Here is a 19,258-nt window from a genome sequence, read left to right as displayed (position 1 = left end):
GGCCTGGTCTGGGCACCCAAGTCCTTGTTCTCTGCAAAGTTTTCTTTATAAACCACTTCTGAACTCAAGAGTCCACAGATGATCAACAGCAAAAGAACAATCTCTGGGACAAACTGCCTCAATAAGAAACCAAGGAGTAAACGGCAAGGGGGGAATTGCCAGAAGGTGGTTTTATTAACACAACACACGCGCGGGAGCCGGCTACTCGTTCTCCTCGCTGCGCAGCCTGGCATTGGGATTGGTGACGCGGATGGCCAGCTGCGCTGCTCTTTCCACAATGGCTTTGCGGTTCTTGGAGGAGACGTTGTGAGCAATCTCGGCACAGTAAGATCTAGAAGAAAACCAGGATGTGGTAAGGAGCAAGTCAGCCTATAACACACTGGCGTGTCCCCAGCAACTCCACTGGGGAGGCAACTGATCATGTCATAGCACTAAGCAGAGTGTCAAATGAGACCTGTATGCCCCCCGTCCTGACCCCCTTGATTCCACGTGCTGAAAGGCTCTTGAGCATGTTCCCCAGTAGCGTCAAAAGCACCCTGCATTGTTCTCCATCGCACTGTCACAGCAGCCTGTACATCCAGGGACCACCTCCACTTAAGGAAGACAGGGCCCACTGAGGTGGACATGAATAGTCATGTATTAAGTAACGGACAGGGCCAGGACGACTCAGTCCCAGAGGCTCTCCATCAGCCTGGCTAACCTGGCAGATTCAAGGCAGCACTGGGGAGCTTGCACTTGCCAACGAAGCAAGAGCAGAATGCAATAGTTGCATCAAGTCGAGGGCTCTCAGGCCCAGAACACGGCATTTTATAGGTTTTGTCTGTTGAGACAAAATTCAAGTTGCAAGTAACGCTGCCTGAAGCAACCCAGCAGCAGCTGCCCCTAAGTCTCCTGAAGACTGCTGCGCCAGGCATCGATCTTTCACTGCCAAGGCAACATCAGCCCCGCAAGGAAGTGACTTATGAGATCATCAACAGTGGGTTAAGAAAAGACACTGCGCCTGGAGCCAGAGAAGACTGCATGGAGTGACTAAAGACAGTGGGAGTATATCGGTCCCTCAAGGAACTCTGTAAGGAAACAAGTTTAACAGTGAGAGACAAGCAAACCCAAAGAATTTGTTTCCTATTCAGAGTAGGTGTATTTTAAAATGTTTCCATAATCTGTTTTTACAACTTATGTTCTCTTAGTCTTCAGCTTTAAAAAAAAAAAACCTTATCCATGTGCATTTAATGATGACTGTCCAGTAGCGCCCCCCCCCCCCCCCCCCGGTCAGCAGGGTGTGTTTTCTGAGACCTGGCCCCAGTGCATGCCTGAAACCAAATAGGGTGGAATCCTATACCAACTGCTTCCCCTCGTACCTACCTACCCACCCACACTATGGTTTACTTTACAAACGACACCGTCACAGGACATGCCACAGTAAATTACATGAATGCAGTCTCAAAATACCTGTTGTATCTAACGTTCTCAGGCCACTGTTGACTGAAATGCTTAACTGACACTGGAGTGTGAAATGGGGAAGAACTCACAACAGATGGACCTTCTGTAAATACCATTTCGAACAAGCTCCTCCGGCTTGGGCATTCCCCACGCAGGACAACCATTTCTGACAGACCCTCTACCTTGTCCTCCTCTTTCCTAGTTTGGCTCTCTGCGCTCTGCAGAACAAGATCCCCACTCTCCAGCAAAGGAAACTTTTAAAGTCCCCGACAAGCATTCTCTAAGCTCCCAAGAGAAAACCTATCTCCCCAAATGCACCTCCAAGGCACAGCACCCCTGCCAGATGCTCGCACACGCTCACTGCTGCTACCCGCCCCGGCAGCGGGACCCAACTCACTTGTTACACATCAGCAGCACCTCAAGCTCCTTGACGTTGTGCACCAGGAACTTGCGGAAGCCACTGGGCAGCATGTGCTTCGTTTTCTTGTTGCTCCCATAACCAATGTTGGGCATCAAGATCTGGCCCTTGAACCTTCTGCGCACCCTGTTATCAATGCCTCTGGGTTTCCGCCAGTTTCGCTGAAAGAAAACGAGGAGGCAGTTAGGGTCTGCGCAGACAGCCCACTCATCCCTTTTGGGCCCGAGGGGGGCCAAGTGGAAAGGAAATATACCAAGCGGTAGCTGTCTTTGCTTGTATTTTCTGTTGTAAAAAATAGGGGCTCTTGCCCCTGACCACCCGGGATGTAGACATGGATGGAATATGAAGGGCTGTGGAGAGTGAGAGAAGAAGAGCAGTTTCGTTCCTCTTAGGCCCTACAGCTTCTTGCCTGCAAAACATGATCATCTCTCTCTACTGGCCAGTCAGCTGAAACACCTGATACAATATAAGCCTTCTAGAAACCTAGAAACAGTCAGGTGTTCCATGTCACTTAAATTTCAATTTATACAAGCAGCCAGAACATCAACTGTCAGTGAGGCATACTCAGGGAAAAGCAGTGTCTTCAAAGCTTCCACCAATCACAAACCAGTTCACCCACCAAAGGCAATATTCTGATCAGGTGATGTCAGTCGGACAACAGCCTGTTTAGGATCCACTTTCTTCACAGCAACACTGGCTTCCCTCCCAGGGCTTTATACCTTAATTTTGACATAGCGGTCTGACTGGTGCCGGATGAATTTCTTGGTCCTCTTTTTGACGATCTTGGGCTTCCTGAGGGGTCTGAGGGCAGCCATGATGCCTTCGAGAAAGATGCAGACATGGTGTTAAACGAGGGTCCTGGGAGGAGGCTTCCCTGCCCAGCGCTTGAGCACTGTTGCAGAGTGTCTTCCAATCACCAGCTACGGAGCAAGCTGGGAATGGAATGGGTACCTCTGCAGAACTTGCTTTCCCTCCCAATTCCGAAGCTGGCAGAATACTAGCCACTCTCCAGACGCGATCCTGGGAGGTCAGAGCTCTCCCCACCCACCGAGAACCAAGAAAAAAGCCAAGGACTGATCGAAAACAAGCCAACCCTGACCACCAAACCATCAGTGTGCCAGGGCAGCAGATCTCACTCCACACCAACTAGTGCATTCTCTTTCAGTTGTGTGAGCCTTGCGCCACCTTGAACCCAAGCCTGAGGTTTTCTCACTCGGAAAATGAAGATGACAGAATGCTTCCAGAGTTGCAGTACCTGAACCTTACCACTCCCCTAGGGTGCTGCAGGTCAGCAATACCTACAAAACTGTATCAGGGTGGTCCCCAGGAAAGGGGGAGGTTCCAGGTTTCCTGGGGACCACCCTGTTACAAAACCACAAGGTACATCAAAAAGGCCTCGGGGTCTTTCAGCATTCAGAGATTGGTACCAACTTAACCCTCCTCGGGGGTGGTACTCCCCAACACCCTTTTATCCTACTGTTAGGGGGAAAAGGCTGTCCTAAAGCTAATGCCATACAGGTTTTGTGGACTCCGCCCCCACCCCAGGCCAAAGCCAAAGACACTGGGAACCCCAAATCCCATCACCACCCAAGGGAAGGTGGCTGGGACCTGAGGGTGGGGTGAAGCAGCCGGGTTGGTATAAAGCCAGACACGTAGGCTTTGGAGGGTCCCCCCATTTTGGCTCCCGGCCAGCTCCCAGCGTCCGGCCAGCTCCAAAGTGCTTTTTGGGTTGCCAGGTCGTCGGATCGGGTAGGACGCATTAGAGACTTTATTTCCCTATTTTCTCCCTGAGTTGTCCATTTTCCTCATTTCCTTTTCCCTTGTCAATAAACCTTCTATGAACCTTCTGTGTGCGCCTGCAGTGGAGTATTCATAAGTCCCTTGCAAGCGCGCGGGTGAGGACCCCCAGCCAGGAACCCGCTCAATATCGGGGCTGCCCTCTAACAGCACTGCAGACCCCTTCCTGCTCTGGCCGTCCACTTCCTGGGACACACAGCAGGCGCCCCACGGGCACAGTCAGCAAACGACCCCTCCACCCGGCACCCCGGTCTCCGCAGCCAGGGGCGCTCGGAGCCGCGGCCGCAGGACACACGTGGCCGGGCAGGGCCGGAGCACGAGGCGCCCCGAGGACCCGAACCGGAGCCGTGAGGCCGGGACACCCGGGGGTCGCTCCCGCAGCCTCCACCCGCACCAGAAAACCCCCAGTTTGGCCCCAATCAGCGGCCTGCGCCGCCGGGACCCAAACATGCCGCCCGCAGCTGGGTAGACCAGGCGGCCGCCGCGGGAGGACAAGCGGCCCGAGACCGAGAACCCTCATTACCGGCCGGGCCATTTCGCTGTCTTGTAGGCAATCCAGCTACCCAGCAAGGACAATCCCTACTAAGACAGCCGGGCGGGATGGCAGGCCTCCTCACTAGAGGCCGCGGAGGCCAGCGAGAAATTACAGAGACGCTGATGGAGGACGATTAAGACTCACCGGAGAGGAAGCGGCCGCCACCACCACAGGCAGCGCCGAGTAAGAGAGGAGAGACTGGTGCGCGCAAGGGCTGATGGGACTTAACCTCTGGGTCCTGGAAGGGAAAAGGAGGTTACTTCCGGCTCTTGGCTCTTCAAAGAAAATAAAGACACGTCAGAGAAACAATACTGAAAAATGTCTAGTGCTACGTGTGATTTCGTAGATGTTGATGCAAGCTAGTAGTACAGAAGTTTTCACAGCTGCGCTTGGGACTGCGTAAAAAGTAAGCATTCTTTCTTAGCTTCTAGGACCTGGTGGGAGGGGCATCCACTTCCGCCAGAAATTGAAGCCGCTTCCCGGAGGATAATCCAGGTTGTATATTATTTCCGCCCGCGTTTCTTCAACTCCAAATTGCGCCTCCTAATGGCCAAGAGGGAGCAAAACAGAAACTTCCTAATAATTTCCTCACGTCAATTTAGAGTGAAAAATACGTAGGCTTATTAGGATATAATAGCTGTCATTCAGTGAGGTAGTTCCCACAAGTCTATGATATAGTCCTATTTCCCGATTTTACATGTAGAAAGTGAAGTTTGGAGACTGGACTCCAAAACTCACACTTCTAACCACTAGGCTAGGCTGCCTAGTTCTAGATTGTTGTTCTTGGTTTGTTTTGCTTAGCTTTTGTTTTTAAGATGATTGAAAATCAGATTTCAGGAGAAAAAAATACCTACTTGATTCCACAGCTCGAACACAGGTATATTATATCATCAGTGATCTCGAGAGGATAAGGTCCAGGGTCATGTGGACAAAGAGCTGAACTGGGTGTGTTGTGAGTTGAATGAGAAGTGAGAAGGGGAAGGAGCCAGTGTTGACAACTCACAAGAGGGTTGAGATTAAAATCCAGTTGTATGTATGGATGATTACTCCACACCGCATGAGTTCTGCTTATCCTTCAGCGATGGGAGGCCGGCTGGGATGTGGAGCAGGGAAGCTGCCCCCGCATGATGCCTTTCCTGAAGGTCTTGGTGGGGTAAGGTGAGCTTCGCAGACGAGAGCCTCATGGGCCAGAGAGCATTCCTCCAATTGCAAAAGATTTGGAAGTAGTAACCTAAAAGCTCAGACTTTGGGGGATAGGGGCCACACTCCACTTTCTTTCACAGAGAAGGGCAAAGGGACACTGCGTGCTGCTGCCCGTGGGCACAGACATCCCAGGATGAGATGTTGGTGGTGCCATGCAGACATCCCTGTTGACACCCCAAGGAATGTGACTGTCCTCTCCCCCAGCACCAGGCCCCCAGCTTCCCAAACACCCTCTAGCCACAGGTCCTGTTCAAGAAATCACATCAGCTGGGTGATCAGTGAAATCGTAACTCCCACCTGGTTTATTTCAAAAGGGCCAATGTCAGGAGAGGGAAACACTAAAAAATTTTACATCTGCCCTCTGAGACTCTGTTGGTCTGGAGAGAGCTGGCCCCAGGCCACGCCACTGAAGTGTTTTCTTGTGTCTGGTTCTCTGGTCCATGTTTATGACTCTGGGTTGCCAGCAATATTGGCCCCAGGGCCAGGATGGCTGGGTCCAACACCACCAGGGCCGTTCTAGTTGATGTGATACACCTTGCAGGCGTCGTAATAGGCATAGGTCAGGTAGTTCTTGTTCCTAATGGGCCACCAGTGGTTGGAGTGGTAGGAATAGATGGGGGGCTGACGATGGACACAGCTGAAGAGGGCCAGGCTCCGATCCGTAGTCACAGTGGGCAGGTAGAGCCGCAACTTGTCCAGGAGGTGACCCGGCCAGAAGAAATTGGGGTGAGTTTGCTGTGTAGCATCCAGCCTCTTCATCTGCATCTTCCTGGAGGAGGAGAAGACAGGGAAAATCGTGATGGCAGACAGGCCAGGGCAAGGGTTGCTCCTCAATGGAGCAAACCCACTGTGTCCAGAGTGGAGGTGAAATGAAGGGTCTCAGTATCTCAGTCTTGGCTACAGTTCCATGCGGTAGGTTGTTATTTTCTCTCCCTTACCCATGGGGTCCCAAGGCCTAGAGAGGCTCAGTGGTGTCCCCAAAGCTACACAGTGAGCACCTGGCTGAGCCCAGTTGACTGCCTCCAAATCCCACTCAGGGATGCCCCATCTGATCTGTACATTTTAATGTGTGTTCAGAAAATATCTTCTGGAGCCAGCTGGGTTCAAATCCCTACCCTGCCACTGCTAAGTGGGTGAGAGATATTTAACCTGTGTGTGCCTCAGTTTCCTCTTTTGTAAAACAGGTGACTAAGAGGTGCTAAGAGTAACTTTGTAGAATTACTATGAGATTAAACAAGGCAACAGAGGGACAACTCATGGAGCAGTGTCCGCCTGGCACCAAGGCACCCCCAACACTGCGACATGCGGAGACCCAGGCGCATGCTCCGGGGTGAAGCCAGACCCAGTCCCCCTGCCAGACTTAGATGATTATTACACACCTGACAAATTCCTCAAACTCCTTAAATTGTATCTTCTTGAATTTCCTTGGTGATCTCCTAGTGGAGAAAGAGGGGTATCTTACCAGGAGAAGGGAAATCCAGGTTGATAGGGCTTCGGGAAATAGATCGGGGGTTTCCAGGAGTGGGCACATCTGAATCTAAACCAGAGTTCTGAAAGGAGAATTTATTCTGCCTGGGGTGGGAAGCTGACTCTGTCCCCCCAGGCTCCAGTGGAACACCCAGCAGGCTGGGGGCTCTAGAATGCCAGGTCCTCATCAGTAAGGCCAACGTGGTCATCGACCAGGGCTTATAACCTGCTGACTGGGTGACTTTGGACAAGTCGCTTCCCCTGTGGGGGTTTCTCATCTGCTAGAATAGGACTTCCCAACCAGGGCAGAATCCAGCTTGAAGACAAGGGTGGTGAAAACACACTCTCCAGAGCTGGGCCTGTGAGAACCACTAGTCAGCCACGGCACTCTCTCAGGAAGCCTGCGCTGGCCTGGGGTAGGACACGACAGCCTGAGCATGTCCCAGCCCTGCAGCTGAGGGGCCAGCAGCCGGGCAGGAGGCAGAGGGCAGGGGAGAAAGCTGGCCTGACACTCAGCTGGTCCAGCTTCTTAGCGTCTTCCTCGAGGGGCGGCAGCCTGGGCTGGGCCATTTTCAGGCGGCTGATCTTCTTGGAGTCCAAATAGTAGCCTCCTGGCTGGCGGATAGGGCGCACCTCATCCTGCTGGAGGATGATCTTGTCTCCGGGGTAGAGCAGCGCTGTGAACAGCAAAAGGAGCATGCCTGTCAGCCAGGCTCCTCCCTGCCCCGCCTTGGGGGCAGAGGGTTGGTTTTTTTTTTTTTTTTAAGATTTATTTATTTATGCATACAAAAGCTGGGGTGCAGGCCAGAAGTGTGAGGGGGTTGAGAGGATTCACCAGAGACAGAGTAGGGAACAGAACAGGCCAATTTACTGAAACACACTGCTGAGGGGAGCAGCGGGCAAGACAGGAGAGGTCTGCCGTGCCATGTGGGTAACTCCCTGGCCGGGGATCGAACTCATGCTGCAGTGGCTGCAGGTAGCTTTGTCGGTTGCGTCTTAACCCCTTGTGCCACCAGGGAGGCCCCCTTGGTTTGGTTTTTTAATAAATTAACCTTTATGTTCAAAAGGATTTTTTTCTTATATACATTATTTTTAACCTTTTGTGATTGTTGATTCATCGCAAGTTGCCGAAAAAGCTCAGAGACTCCCTCAGACCCGGTCCCCCCTCCATGGTGAAGTGGCATAGAGCCTGGTGTGGAAATGGGGTGGGCAAGGGACTGGTGTGGGAAGTGGGGCGGCAGGGGACTGCTGACTGGACTACAGATGAGGGAACGTGTTTACAAGCAGGTGAGCACTGTCCCAGGCCCTGCACTGTTAGGATGGGGCAGGCCACTGCAGGGCATCCTGCTGGGGGGCCCCTGGGGGAGTAGAGGATGATGCCTGACCCCTAGTTCAACTCACTTTCCTCCTTGTCTTGAATCAGTCTCACAGATACCCTTGGGAGACATTTCTAAGTGCAGAGCATAAAAAAAAACAACACAGGGCCAGGGGCTCCATCTTCCTGCAACTGCTGAACAGCACTTTTCACACTCAGCCCTCTCCTGTTCTAGGAAGTGATGGAAGGTTCCACTCCAGGTTACTAGCGTTGGTTATTTGGGAGCAAGAAAGTACAGGTGAGAAGGGAAGAGAGGGAAGGGGAGATAGATGGCATCAACATTTTTTTAAAAGTATTTCATGATTTTCGGGCCTCCCCTGGTGGCGCAGCGGTTGACTGCTGGGCTGCAAAGCTGTCCACAGCCTCTGCAGCGCCAGTTCGATCCCCAGCTGCCTGCGAGGGTCCCACATGGCGCGCAGACCTCTCCTGCCGCCCGCTGCTCCCCTCAGCAGTGTGCTTCGGTCCTTCTGCCTGCTCTGCTGTCCGCTCTGGCTCTGGTGAATTCTCTCACCCTCCTGCGCTTCTGACTGTACCCAGTGCTTGCATAAATAAATGAATCTTAAAAAAAAAAAGTATTCATGATTTTCTTAAATTATCTTAAATACTTTATATCTATATGTATATATATACATACACACCTTAAATATATATACACTTAAACACACATGTATCTTAAATATATACACACTTGATATATATACACTTAAACATATAAATGTACCTTAAATACATATCTATACCTTAAATATATATACTTGATTTAAAAATAATTTACCTAAATATTTTGTGTAAATGGAAAAGAACAAGCGTTATGAAAAGGATAGTCAATAAAATATTAATGGTGGCCTATTCAGGCTGGGGAATTTATATTTCTATATTTTTCCAAAAAGTTTAAGTGGGCGAGTTTTACCTGTAAAAATTTTACCTGTAAAATCAGGAGGAGGAAAATAATAGAGCTGTGGAGAGGCATCTACCCCAAGCTCACAAGAGCGTGAGGTCTGGACCCTGAGCCCAACACACCAGGCTGTCGCCATGACTTCAGATTCAGCCTCCTCTTCCCAGGGCCCCTGCCACAGGCCCCCAGGGTGGGGAAGGACACGCCTCCCCCTCGCTTAGTCTCTGGGTCCTCAAGGCCTCTTGCCCAGGGTCAGCCACCAAGCCCTCACCTTTCATCAGGATGTCCTCCGTCAGCGGGAGGCCGTAGGACTCACAGAGCCTCCAGCACTGCAGGTAGACCAGGAAGGTGTCCCGGCGGGCGATGTTGATGAGCTCCCCCATCTCCCCGCTTATGGTGCTCGGCAGGCAGTGGTCGTCCACCTGCTTGACGCCGCTGCGCACCACGCGGCACTGCTCCGAGTAGTCGATGTTGGGCTGGGGCATCTGTGGGCAGCAGAGGGAGCACACCCGGTGTACACACGGTGTGTGATGGGTCCAGTGTGGAGCACAGGTGCACCCCAAGTCCATACTTATAATAGATACAGTAGGATGTGTGATGTATGCCCCACATACATATTCTCACACACAGCAGAGGCTTCCACTTGAAAACTCACACTCAAATGTTTGGCTGTGTGCAAATTGAAAGCAGGTGCAGCCGTCTGTGGCTTTGAGATTTAGGATGGCAAAGCCAGGTAGAAGGATCTGGGGAATGTGGAGCCACCTCTGGCTTTTTAAGCTTCTAACACTAGAATTAGCAAAGTACAGCTCAGAGCAACATCTGGCCCATCACATGTTTTTATGGAGTGTTATTGAAACCCACTCACACACACTCACACACTCACGTGTCGTCTGTGACGGCTTTCACCCCATGGCATAGGACCCAGACTATGGGGCCAGCCAGGCCGAAGACATTTCCTATCTGGCCTGTCCTATAGGAAAAGTCTGCAGTACTTGCTCTAGCATTCTGGGTTTTCTGGTCAAACAACTGAATCATATCTTTGTTGATATTACGCTTGCCAACACCTGACCTTTTATTATATATATGAATATATTATATATGTATCCATATGTGAAATATTTATATGTGGCACCTGAATACCAACTGCCTCCCTAACCAGACTCTCAGTTTCCCAAGGACAGGAGGGCACACATGGGCTCCCATTTAATATTTATTGGATGAATTAATTCACATCATCCATCCTTCCTTCACTGAGCATGTCTTTCTGGAATGCCTGCTCAGGGCTGGCCCTGTGCCAGGTGCCTGGATTCCAGCTGTGATGAAGCTGCAGTCCTGGTCTCAGGATACAAAGTCATCTTTACAAAATGGGGAGAGGAACACTGCGCTTCCAGACACACCTTCTTATTTCCTCTTCCAAGCAGCCTTGTGACGCAGGCACTGTTCTTATCATACAGAGGAGGGAAGGAGGCTCAGAGAGGAAAAGTAGCTCCCTCCCCACAACCCTCCCCCTAGAAGATGTTGGTGGGGTGGCCCTGCAAATTGGTCCCTACCCCCTTGTCATACCTTGAGCCACCGCTTCCTCTCCCGGTACCGCTTGCCAACATCCTCCATCTCCTCCAGGGTCAGTGGCCGAGACTCTTTCTCCACGTTGACCACAGGCACGGTCAGCAGGTCCATCTTGGGAGGCTCCGGGGCTACATCAACCTGCTTCTTGGGTGAACTGCATAAAGCTTTGACCTTGGCAGATCTATAATCTGGGGTGGGAGGGACAGAGGGGGGATAAAAGATGCCGGGCACCCTCTGCTCACTTCCCACGTGTCCATCCGTGTCATCTTGAAGCTGTCCCTTTCTCTGTCTCCACTGTGGCCTCTTCCCTCACCCATACCACGACCCCAGCCTCCCTGATGCCATTCTCATTCCCTGCATCCTGTCCCTACCACCTAGCACATAGGACCCTTTAGAAAATTAAACCAAGTCATTTCTTTCCCCTGCTTAAAACTCTCCACTGCCTCCCCCTCTCTAATTCTGGGTTAGACTAAAACCCAGAATCTTCTCCCAGGTCTGCAAGTTTCTGCAGCATCTGAACTTGCTGCCCTCCCACCCGACCTACCTCCTACTATTCAGCTCTCCTCCTCCACAAATTCTTCAGCTCTCTCTCAAGAGCTCCATCCAGCCACCCTAACTTTTTTCTGTCCCGAAGACTATCCTGAAAACTATCCGGGCGTTTGCACTTCCTGCTCCAGACTGACTCCTCATCACTCAGGTGTTTGCTTCAAAGGGGTGCTTTCCCTGACTCCGCCTGCTCCCCCCCCCCCCCAGGACACTGTCCTATTGTCTTCAAAGCACTGGTCACTGGACATCATCTTGGTTATCCCTTTACATGGATGGCCACCAAAGGCAAGGGCACTGGCTTCTTTACTGCTGTTTCCAGAAGTGTGCTTAGCATCAGGAGGTGCTCAACAGTGCTCCGAATGAATGAAAGAACCCCATCGCCCCTGCTCAGCCCCCATTGTCCGGGCTGAGATGAAATCCTGGCCCTGCCACCTTCTGGTTTTGAGACCGTGGCCAGGCGGCTCAGCCTCTCTGAGGTTCAGTTTCAGAGTGTGAAGCATAGCCCTCACCTCTGGGGTACTTGAAGGATCGACTGAGCTAATGCTTCAGGGAACGCTGCCCCACCTTCAGAGGGCACCCCCAATACTACCATCTTTGCTCCTCTGAGCCAGGCATTCAGACTCTTGGCACTGCTGCCCCTTTAGGCAACACAAGAGACACCCAGGGTAGAGAACTAGTGGGAATGTTGAGATACCTGCACTTGGCTTCGAGTTTATTAGTACTCATAAATAACAGGTGCCGCTACCTGGCTGCACACATGCATCACCGTGCACGGGGTCACTTACCAGATGACTCACAGCCCACTTAGAGGATAATGCTGAGCTTTATCCTTTGGTGATGCATAATAAAAAGGCAAAAGGAGCATGGAGGTGGGGGAAGCGTGCCCACATCAAGGTGACTGAGGATGAGCTGGGCTCTGGGACATTACTAATGGAGGGGGAGGCAGTTGGGGGGCTGGGGTTCCCTGAGACTCTGAGAAGGGTAGGAAATTCATGTGCTGAGCTGCAGGCGTGGCTTGGCCAACATAGTCAGGCAGGGTTGGGAACACGCTCAGGGAGTGAGCCCAGCTGCCTCCCACCATGCCCCCTCCCACGATGGGGATGTGGAGGCATGGGGTGGGGGTGAGAGGTTTGGGGGGGTGGGATGGGGACATACTCCGTTTTGTAGCTGGCAGGGTGCTTTTCTGTTCATCCAGATACCACTTCTTGTAGGTGCTTTCCAGGACATCTGCCGTGATGGTGTTTTTCTTCCCCAGGGAGCTAAGATAGATCACAACATCTTCCACCTCCTGGTATTTCAGAGGGACTCCAAACTGAGGGGACAGGCCAAGGACAGCAGGCTCCAGTCCAGGATCCCTGGGCCTTGCCCGCAGCCCCGCAGCCCCTCGCCTTCCAGTCTCACTCACAACCACCCCAAATCACACCCAAGGGCTGCTTCCTGGCCCTAGCACTGGCTCACTCGCCGCCTTTCCTCAGGTATCCCCTGCTTCCAAGTCATCCCATCCCTTCCAAGTCAGTCCAGACACATCATCATTTCTGCAGAAATGTTCCTTCCCCTTCTGGTCCCCGCCCCCTCCACACCAGTCCAGTGATAGCTTTCCCATGCCGGAACCAGGCAGGAACACGGGGCCTCCCTCAACGGCAGTAAAATGGGGCCAGGCCACAACACCCGTGACTCTTTTAATGATGGCGGCAGTGTCGGAGGAGAGTAATGCTGGTCAGCCACAGCAAAGGAAAGCTCGTCCTGTTCTGCAGCTTCCGACTGTAGCCATAGTTCACCGAGCTGCCTTTACGGCCAAAACTCTCCTGGTGCTAAAGGTTTCAAAAGGATTTAATCTTTTTAGTTATTGATGATTAAAGGCGCCTCAGCTTTTTGTCATGGTTAAGGCTCTGGGAGCTTGTTCAAACATTTCCATGTCCTAAAACCAGAGTGGGAAAACTGGTGATGATTTAAAACCCTAAAACCAGCTTCCTAGAGGCAGATTAAAAGGTATCTCGATTCAAAAGATATGAAAGTTTAGACTTTCACATGTCCAGAGGGCTGGACTGTGGGTCTCTCTTTTCTGTCCTGCCAGGATCACCCAGGCCTCGCTGGCTGCCCCACTCTCCCTGCTTCCTTGTTCCTAAATGCGGCTGGGGGGGACTGAGGAACTAGATTTAAAGGCCCAGCTCTCTGTGTGCTCAGTTCTGGGGTCTGATGGACAAGATGTTCATTCCCCAAGCAATTCGCCAGTGATGGGTGGACTCAGCACACTTGTCCCTCTGGTAGGACCTTTCAAGCTCAGATGGGTACGCGGGTGGTTTGGGGGCCTGATGTGGCTGCAAGTTAAGCCACATTTTTCCATCTGAGTTTATGAGTAATGAGGTTGATAGTTTGGGGTCCCTGCATACTTTTAAGTGGGTTCAGAACCTGGGGAGGAGGAAGCACTAGGGGACCAGTGGGGAGCAGTGTGGGAGCAGTCCTCCCTACTGAGGCCAGCCTGGAAGGAGGGGTACACTTACCGTCTTCAGAGCCAGAAAGAACTCCTCCCTGGAGATCTGATTCTCAGCCCGCACCACCTTGTGAAATAGCTCCATGATCTTGACCTTGCGGCTGCGCACATAGGAGTAGAAGGCGAACAGGGCTGGGGGCTGGGGCAGCTGGAGCTGGGGGACTGATCGGTGGAGTAATCGGGTACTTTTCTTCTGAAAGAGGTGAGGCGGGGGTTAGGAAAGAGTTCAGGGGAGACAGGCCAAGGGACATGATCCCCAGAATTAGAGAGAAGTGGGAGAGAGGCAGGCTGAACAGCAATCTGCAGACAACAGGATGGAGGCCAAAGAGCTGGGAGTCGGGGTGACTGTGTTCTGCTGCAGAAAGCCCGGGGGACTTTGCTTCTCTGGGCCGTGGTTTTTCCAGGGGAAACAAGAGGTTTGGACAACATGAGAACTAAAATTCCATTCCCATCCACATCCTTCCTTGTTACCCCATAAGTATCTATGCCCAGTGGGCTCTTGTTGCTCTAAAATGCACCCCTGGGCCTTCCTGGTTGCGCAGGGGTTAAGGACAGCACTATCAAGCTATCGCCAGCCACTGCAGCATGAGTTCGATCCCCGGCCAGGGAGCTACCCACATGGCGCAGCAGACCTCTCCTGTTTCCCCCTGCTCCCCTTAGCAGTGTATTTCAGTAGATCTGCCTGTTCTGCTCCCCACTCTGTAAGATATAACCACAAATTCTTCAGCTCTCCTCCTTTCAAAGGAATCTCACTACCCTGGAGAGTGGACTGTACTTAGTGGCTTGTTTCTCACACAGGGAATGTGGTGGAAGCTATTGTGTGGAGCTTTGGAAACCGAGACCTCCTGAGATGAGGTCAGAGAAGGTGTTGCAGCTTCCTCCTCAGTCTGTCCACTGAGGGGCTGCCAACCGCTCCGGGTGAGAACCCGCAAGCAGCCTGGAAGAGACCCACGTGGGAGGAAGCGAGGCCGAGCCACGAGCCATGAGAGGGCAGCTTGGGAGTGGAGCCTCCTGCTCAGTCAAGCTTCAGAGGCTCAGGCAGGACCTACATCTTTAGATGAGAATGAGGCTGAGCCCCCCAGCTGATGATTAAAAGATGGTTCTAATTGCCAGAAAGGAGTCATGGGTGGGCAGAGTAAGAGAAGAGTGGGAGGTTTAGGGGCCTGATGTGGCTCCCAGCCTGCTGACCCAGAGGCCGCCAGAGTAAATAGTGGCTGCTTGCCATGCTCCAGGGACGTGCGCTAGGCAGAAGTGGACCACTAGCGCTCCTCCCTTTCACGACTTCTGTCTGCTCCTCCATGAAATGGGGTGAACCCACCCCACCTCGCCCCAGACACCCTCAGTGTTGTCATCTGGCAGAAGGGGCTGGTCACCTTGGTCGCCTTGGTGAAAGGGATGACGGTCAGGGGCTTCTCCAGCGGGACCTGCTGCTTCCTGCGGAGCCTGTTTAGAACCTTGGCCTCAGAAGGTGTCAGGCTGGCCTTGTTCTGCAGCCACTTCTTTGCGTCGCCAAATGATTCCAGGTTCTGCCGAAGCTTCAGCCTCTGGCTCATCCAGGTCCTCATGTCTTCCCGCGGTTCTTGGGAATCCTCCACTTCCAGGGCTTTGAATGTGGGGGTGGGCTGTGGGGCAGCCTGGGGCTGGAGCACGGGAGGGACGGGCATCTGGCCCTTCTTCGGGGGCAAGATGATGATCCGCCGGCGGCTCTTGGGCAGGCAGAAGTTCTCCTGCTTGAACTGCTTGAAGCAGTGAGCGATGACCAGTTCAGGGTCGAAGACAGGGTCTTCGCTGGCATTCTTGCTGTCTTCATCGAGAGAGTCCCTGGACGGGCACAGCCCTTGGGGGAAGAAGGTTAGAAGGTGAATGCCTTTCAGGAAGACAGCTAATGGATCGAGAAGGGAAAATGCTTTAGCACCCGGCTGGGCTTCAGGCACCCAGATTCCAGGCTTCATCATTGATGATAAAGATAATGACAAAGATAATGACATCCAAGCAGATGGGCAGGCGCTGTGCTACAGGCTTTGTATGCTCTCTCTTGTTTAATCTCCTCAAACTCTTCTCTTACTCTACCCACCCACGACTCCTTTCTGGCAATTAGAACCATCTTTTATTTATTTATTTATTTATTTTTATAGAGGCATGTTTTCTTTGTTTGTTTGTTTGTTTGTTTATACAAGCACTGGGTACAGTCAGAAGCGCGGGAGGGTGAGAGAATTCACCAGAGCCAGAGCGGGGAGCAGAACAGGCAGAAGGACCGAAGCACACTGCTGAGGGGAGCAGCGGGCGGCAGGAGAGGTCTGCGCGCCATGTGGGGAGCAGCCGGGGATCGAACCGGCGCCGCAGAGGCCGCGGGCAGCTTCGCAACCCAGCGCTCAACCGCTGCGCCACCGGGGAGGCCCTAGAACCATCTTTTAAAAAGCCTTACTAACTGGTCGGATCCTCCGGGCAGTGGAGCGGTTAATAAAGAGCAGAGGCTCTGGAGCCGGAATGCTCGGGTCTGGGCCTGGCTCTGCTGCTGACTGGCCGCACCATCTCCGGCAAGTGCCCTATCTTCTCCATGCCTCAGTTTCTTCCCATGTAAAATGGGGATAATGCTGACACCTACCTGGTTGAGTGGTGCTGTGTAGAATCAGTCCATCCAGAGTTGCTCTGTTCATATTAAATGCACTGTTATCCTTTTTTTTTTTTTTTATGGGACCCTCGCCGGTGGCCGGGGAGCAGTCGGGGATCGAACTGGCGCTGCAGAGGCTGCGGGCAGCCTCACAACCCAGCGCTCAAATGCTGCGCCACCAGGGGAGGCCCTATTCTTTTTTTAATATGCTCACCGTACCTATTTAAAAATTTTCCATGCCTTTAAAATCAGTCGCATGACCCTCCCTCGCAAACCCTGCCCACCTCATCACTCACCTGTTCTTCCTTACCGCGGCCCAGACTGTGTACCCGATCCCAGCAGCCTCCACTGACCACAGTCCCCGCTAGCCCGGGCTGCTCCCCCTCACCATGCCACCTTTGGCCTGGACATTTGGAACATCTCCAGATCTTATCTCCCTGCTCACTCCCCACACCCAGTGTCCCCCTTTGCTGATACTCCCAACCCCATCACTGGGGTGGCTGGATTCGCGCCATCTTTCTGTCTTGTGGCCTCTGACTCTCCTGTCTCTCATCTCCATGACACGCAAACCACCAGCGCTTGCCGACCTCTGGCAGGCTGTTTCTGGAGCGCTTCCCTCCTCCTCCTGATCTGCAGAATAACTTGGATTCTTGAAGCCAGGGGAAGGAATGCTTCCCAGGCCTTGGACCAGTTCCTCTCCAGCCGCCCCATTCAGCAACCTCCTACTCTGGGTGCCCCCCCTGGACCCAGCATTCACTCCCTCTTATCTGCAATTTCCCTTTATTTGTCTGGCTTCACCTCTGAGGTTGCAGGGCTTTGCCAAGGATTTGCCCCACCATGCTATCGCTGGGAGTCTGAAAACACTGTCTTTGCCCCCATGTCTCTTCTCCTGCACCAGCACATTCAAAACGCAGGCTACGTGCCAGTCTGGACACCTTTGCGGGCCACACCTCTAGTCACAAGCCACAGCCCCTAGACCTCCTCCTCCAGCCCAGCCCTGGAACTATGAGAAAGGCGCGGACCTGCCCCACCCCGCATTCCCTAGCAACCCTCAGGCAGAGGGGAGACTGCATAATGAGAGAGTCGTCCTGCCTGCACCCCTCCTGCAGGCGTCTGCCCGGATCGGAGGGCGTCCTGGAGGCGGCGCTGCTCCCCAGGAGCTTACCGATTAGTGACAAGATCAGAGCCTTGTGTCTTTCAGCGGAATCGATTTCCATGGCGCTGGGAGTGGGTGTGGAAGACGATCCTAACTGCGTTTGCTTGGCGAGGGTGTCAAGGTATGGGAAAAGTTCATTCCAGGTTTTTCGAGAGATGAACAACTCGCAGTGCTTAGAAGCCTCCTGTTGCCAGGACTACGGACGCCCCGCCCGTGCCCGTAGGAGGCGAGCGGAGGCTGCTGCGCGCGGAGCCGCACTCGGGCTGGGAAATCGTCGCCAGGCCGCGCAGAGTCCCGGGCTGGCGAAACACAGGATTTCTCAGTTTGCTCCAGTGGACCGTGAATCTGGAGTCATGAAGCCCTGGTTTTCTGGTAAACCGTAGGAACTCCTGTGGATCTTGGCGTTCTCTTTAAAGAACAGGCCCTGACTCCTCAGGAGTGGCTGTGGGAAGCCAGGTGAGTGTAGGAAGCCAGGTGAGTGCCAGCCCAAGGGAGGCTGTGTTTTTTGGCACCATTTGCCGCTATAACAGGGAGCCACGAAGTTAAGGAGAAGCGAGTATTAGAACAAATACTTGAAAGGTCCATCAGCTTAATGAATGGATAAATTAAATGTGGGCTAGTCAATGGAATATTATTTAGTCATAAAAAGAGATAAAGTAGTGGCATGTGCTGCAATACAGATATTTAAATATTATTATCTTGAAAATATTAAGGTGAAAGAAGCCAGACACAAAAGGCCACATTTTAATGATTCTATTTATAAGAAATGTCCAGAACAGGCACTGTTATCTATAGACTCAGAAAGTCGTTTAGTAGTTGCCAGATACTGGAGAGAGGAGCCATTGGGATTGACTGCTAACAGGTGCAAGACTTCTTTTTTGGAATGATGAAAATGTGTTGAAATTAGTGATGATGCTTGTGCAATATAGTGAATGTGCTAGAAATCACTGAACTGTACACTTTAAAAGTGCTTAAATGATGAATTTTATGGTCTGGGAATTTTGCCTCAATGCAGAGTGTTTTGGTTTTTTTTTAATATTTATTTATTTATGCACACAAGAACTGGGGTACAGGCCAGAGTTGTGGAGGGTGAGAGGATTCACCAGAGACCGTGGGAAACAGAACAGGAGGAGTGACTGAAATACACTGCTGAGGGGAACAGCGAGTGAGACAGGAGAGGTCTGCTGCGCCATTTGGGTTAGCTCCCTGGCCGGGGATCGAACTCTTGCTGCAGTGGCTGCAGATTGCTTCATAGTGCTGAGACTTAATCCCTTGTGCCACCAGGGAGGCCCCTTGCAATACAAAGATTTTTTTGTTTTGTTTTGTTTCATTTTTTTAACAGTAAAGCTTTTTTTTTTTTTTAAAGATTTATTTATTTATGCATACAAGAATTGGGGTATAGGCTAGAGGTGTGGGGGAGTGAAAGGATTCACCAGAGACAGAATGGGGAACAGAACAGGCAGATTGACTTAAGTACACTGCTGAGGAGAGCAGCGGGCGAGACAGGAGAGGTCTGCTGAGCCATGTGGGTAGCTCCCTGGCCAGCTGGGGGATCAAACTCGTGCTGCAGAGACTGCGGATAGCTTCATAGGTTGCATCTTAACCCTTTGCACCACCAGGGAGGCCCCTTGCAATACAAAGTTTTAAAAACCCACACTTGAGTTCTTACTCTGTGGAAGGTACTGTCTGTACTGAAATGCACTATCTTATGACCCTGTCAACTGCGTCCTGAGTCAGTCCCACATCCCTAGGGCCACA

General features: G+C 52.2%; 2 protein-coding genes across 2 annotated transcripts; both read right to left on the bottom strand.

The window, feature by feature from the left end:
• Positions 1 to 151: 151 nt before the first annotated feature.
• Positions 152 to 4,372, bottom strand: RPL32 (ribosomal protein L32). The gene is made up of 4 exons (XM_084247698.1): positions 4,335 to 4,372; positions 2,578 to 2,678; positions 1,838 to 2,019; positions 152 to 331 (listed from the first exon to the last, which is right to left on the bottom strand). The coding sequence occupies exons 2-4, from the start codon at positions 2,671 to 2,673 to the stop codon at positions 202 to 204; spliced, it is 408 nt and encodes a 135-aa protein (XP_084103824.1). The 5' UTR covers positions 2,674 to 2,678; positions 4,335 to 4,372; the 3' UTR covers positions 152 to 201.
• A 1,537-nt stretch (positions 4,373 to 5,909) lies between these two features.
• On the bottom strand, positions 5,910 to 17,561 carry EFCAB12 (EF-hand calcium binding domain 12; the record flags this gene model as incomplete). The annotated part of the gene is made up of 9 exons (XM_084247830.1): positions 5,910 to 6,162; positions 6,773 to 6,829; positions 7,366 to 7,537; positions 9,402 to 9,615; positions 10,694 to 10,884; positions 12,398 to 12,554; positions 13,744 to 13,926; positions 15,107 to 15,570; positions 17,510 to 17,561. 9 exons carry the CDS (start codon positions 17,559 to 17,561, stop codon positions 5,910 to 5,912), a joined length of 1,743 nt encoding a protein of 580 aa, XP_084103956.1.
• Between the last annotated feature and the right edge of the window lie 1,697 nt (positions 17,562 to 19,258).

Source organism: Talpa europaea (genome assembly GCF_964194135.1).
Source record: "Talpa europaea genome assembly, chromosome: 11".
Taxonomy (NCBI): Eukaryota; Metazoa; Chordata; class Mammalia; order Eulipotyphla; family Talpidae; genus Talpa; species Talpa europaea.
Note: the sequence above shows the minus strand (reverse complement) of the source record. Positions and strands in the feature narration are given on the sequence as shown.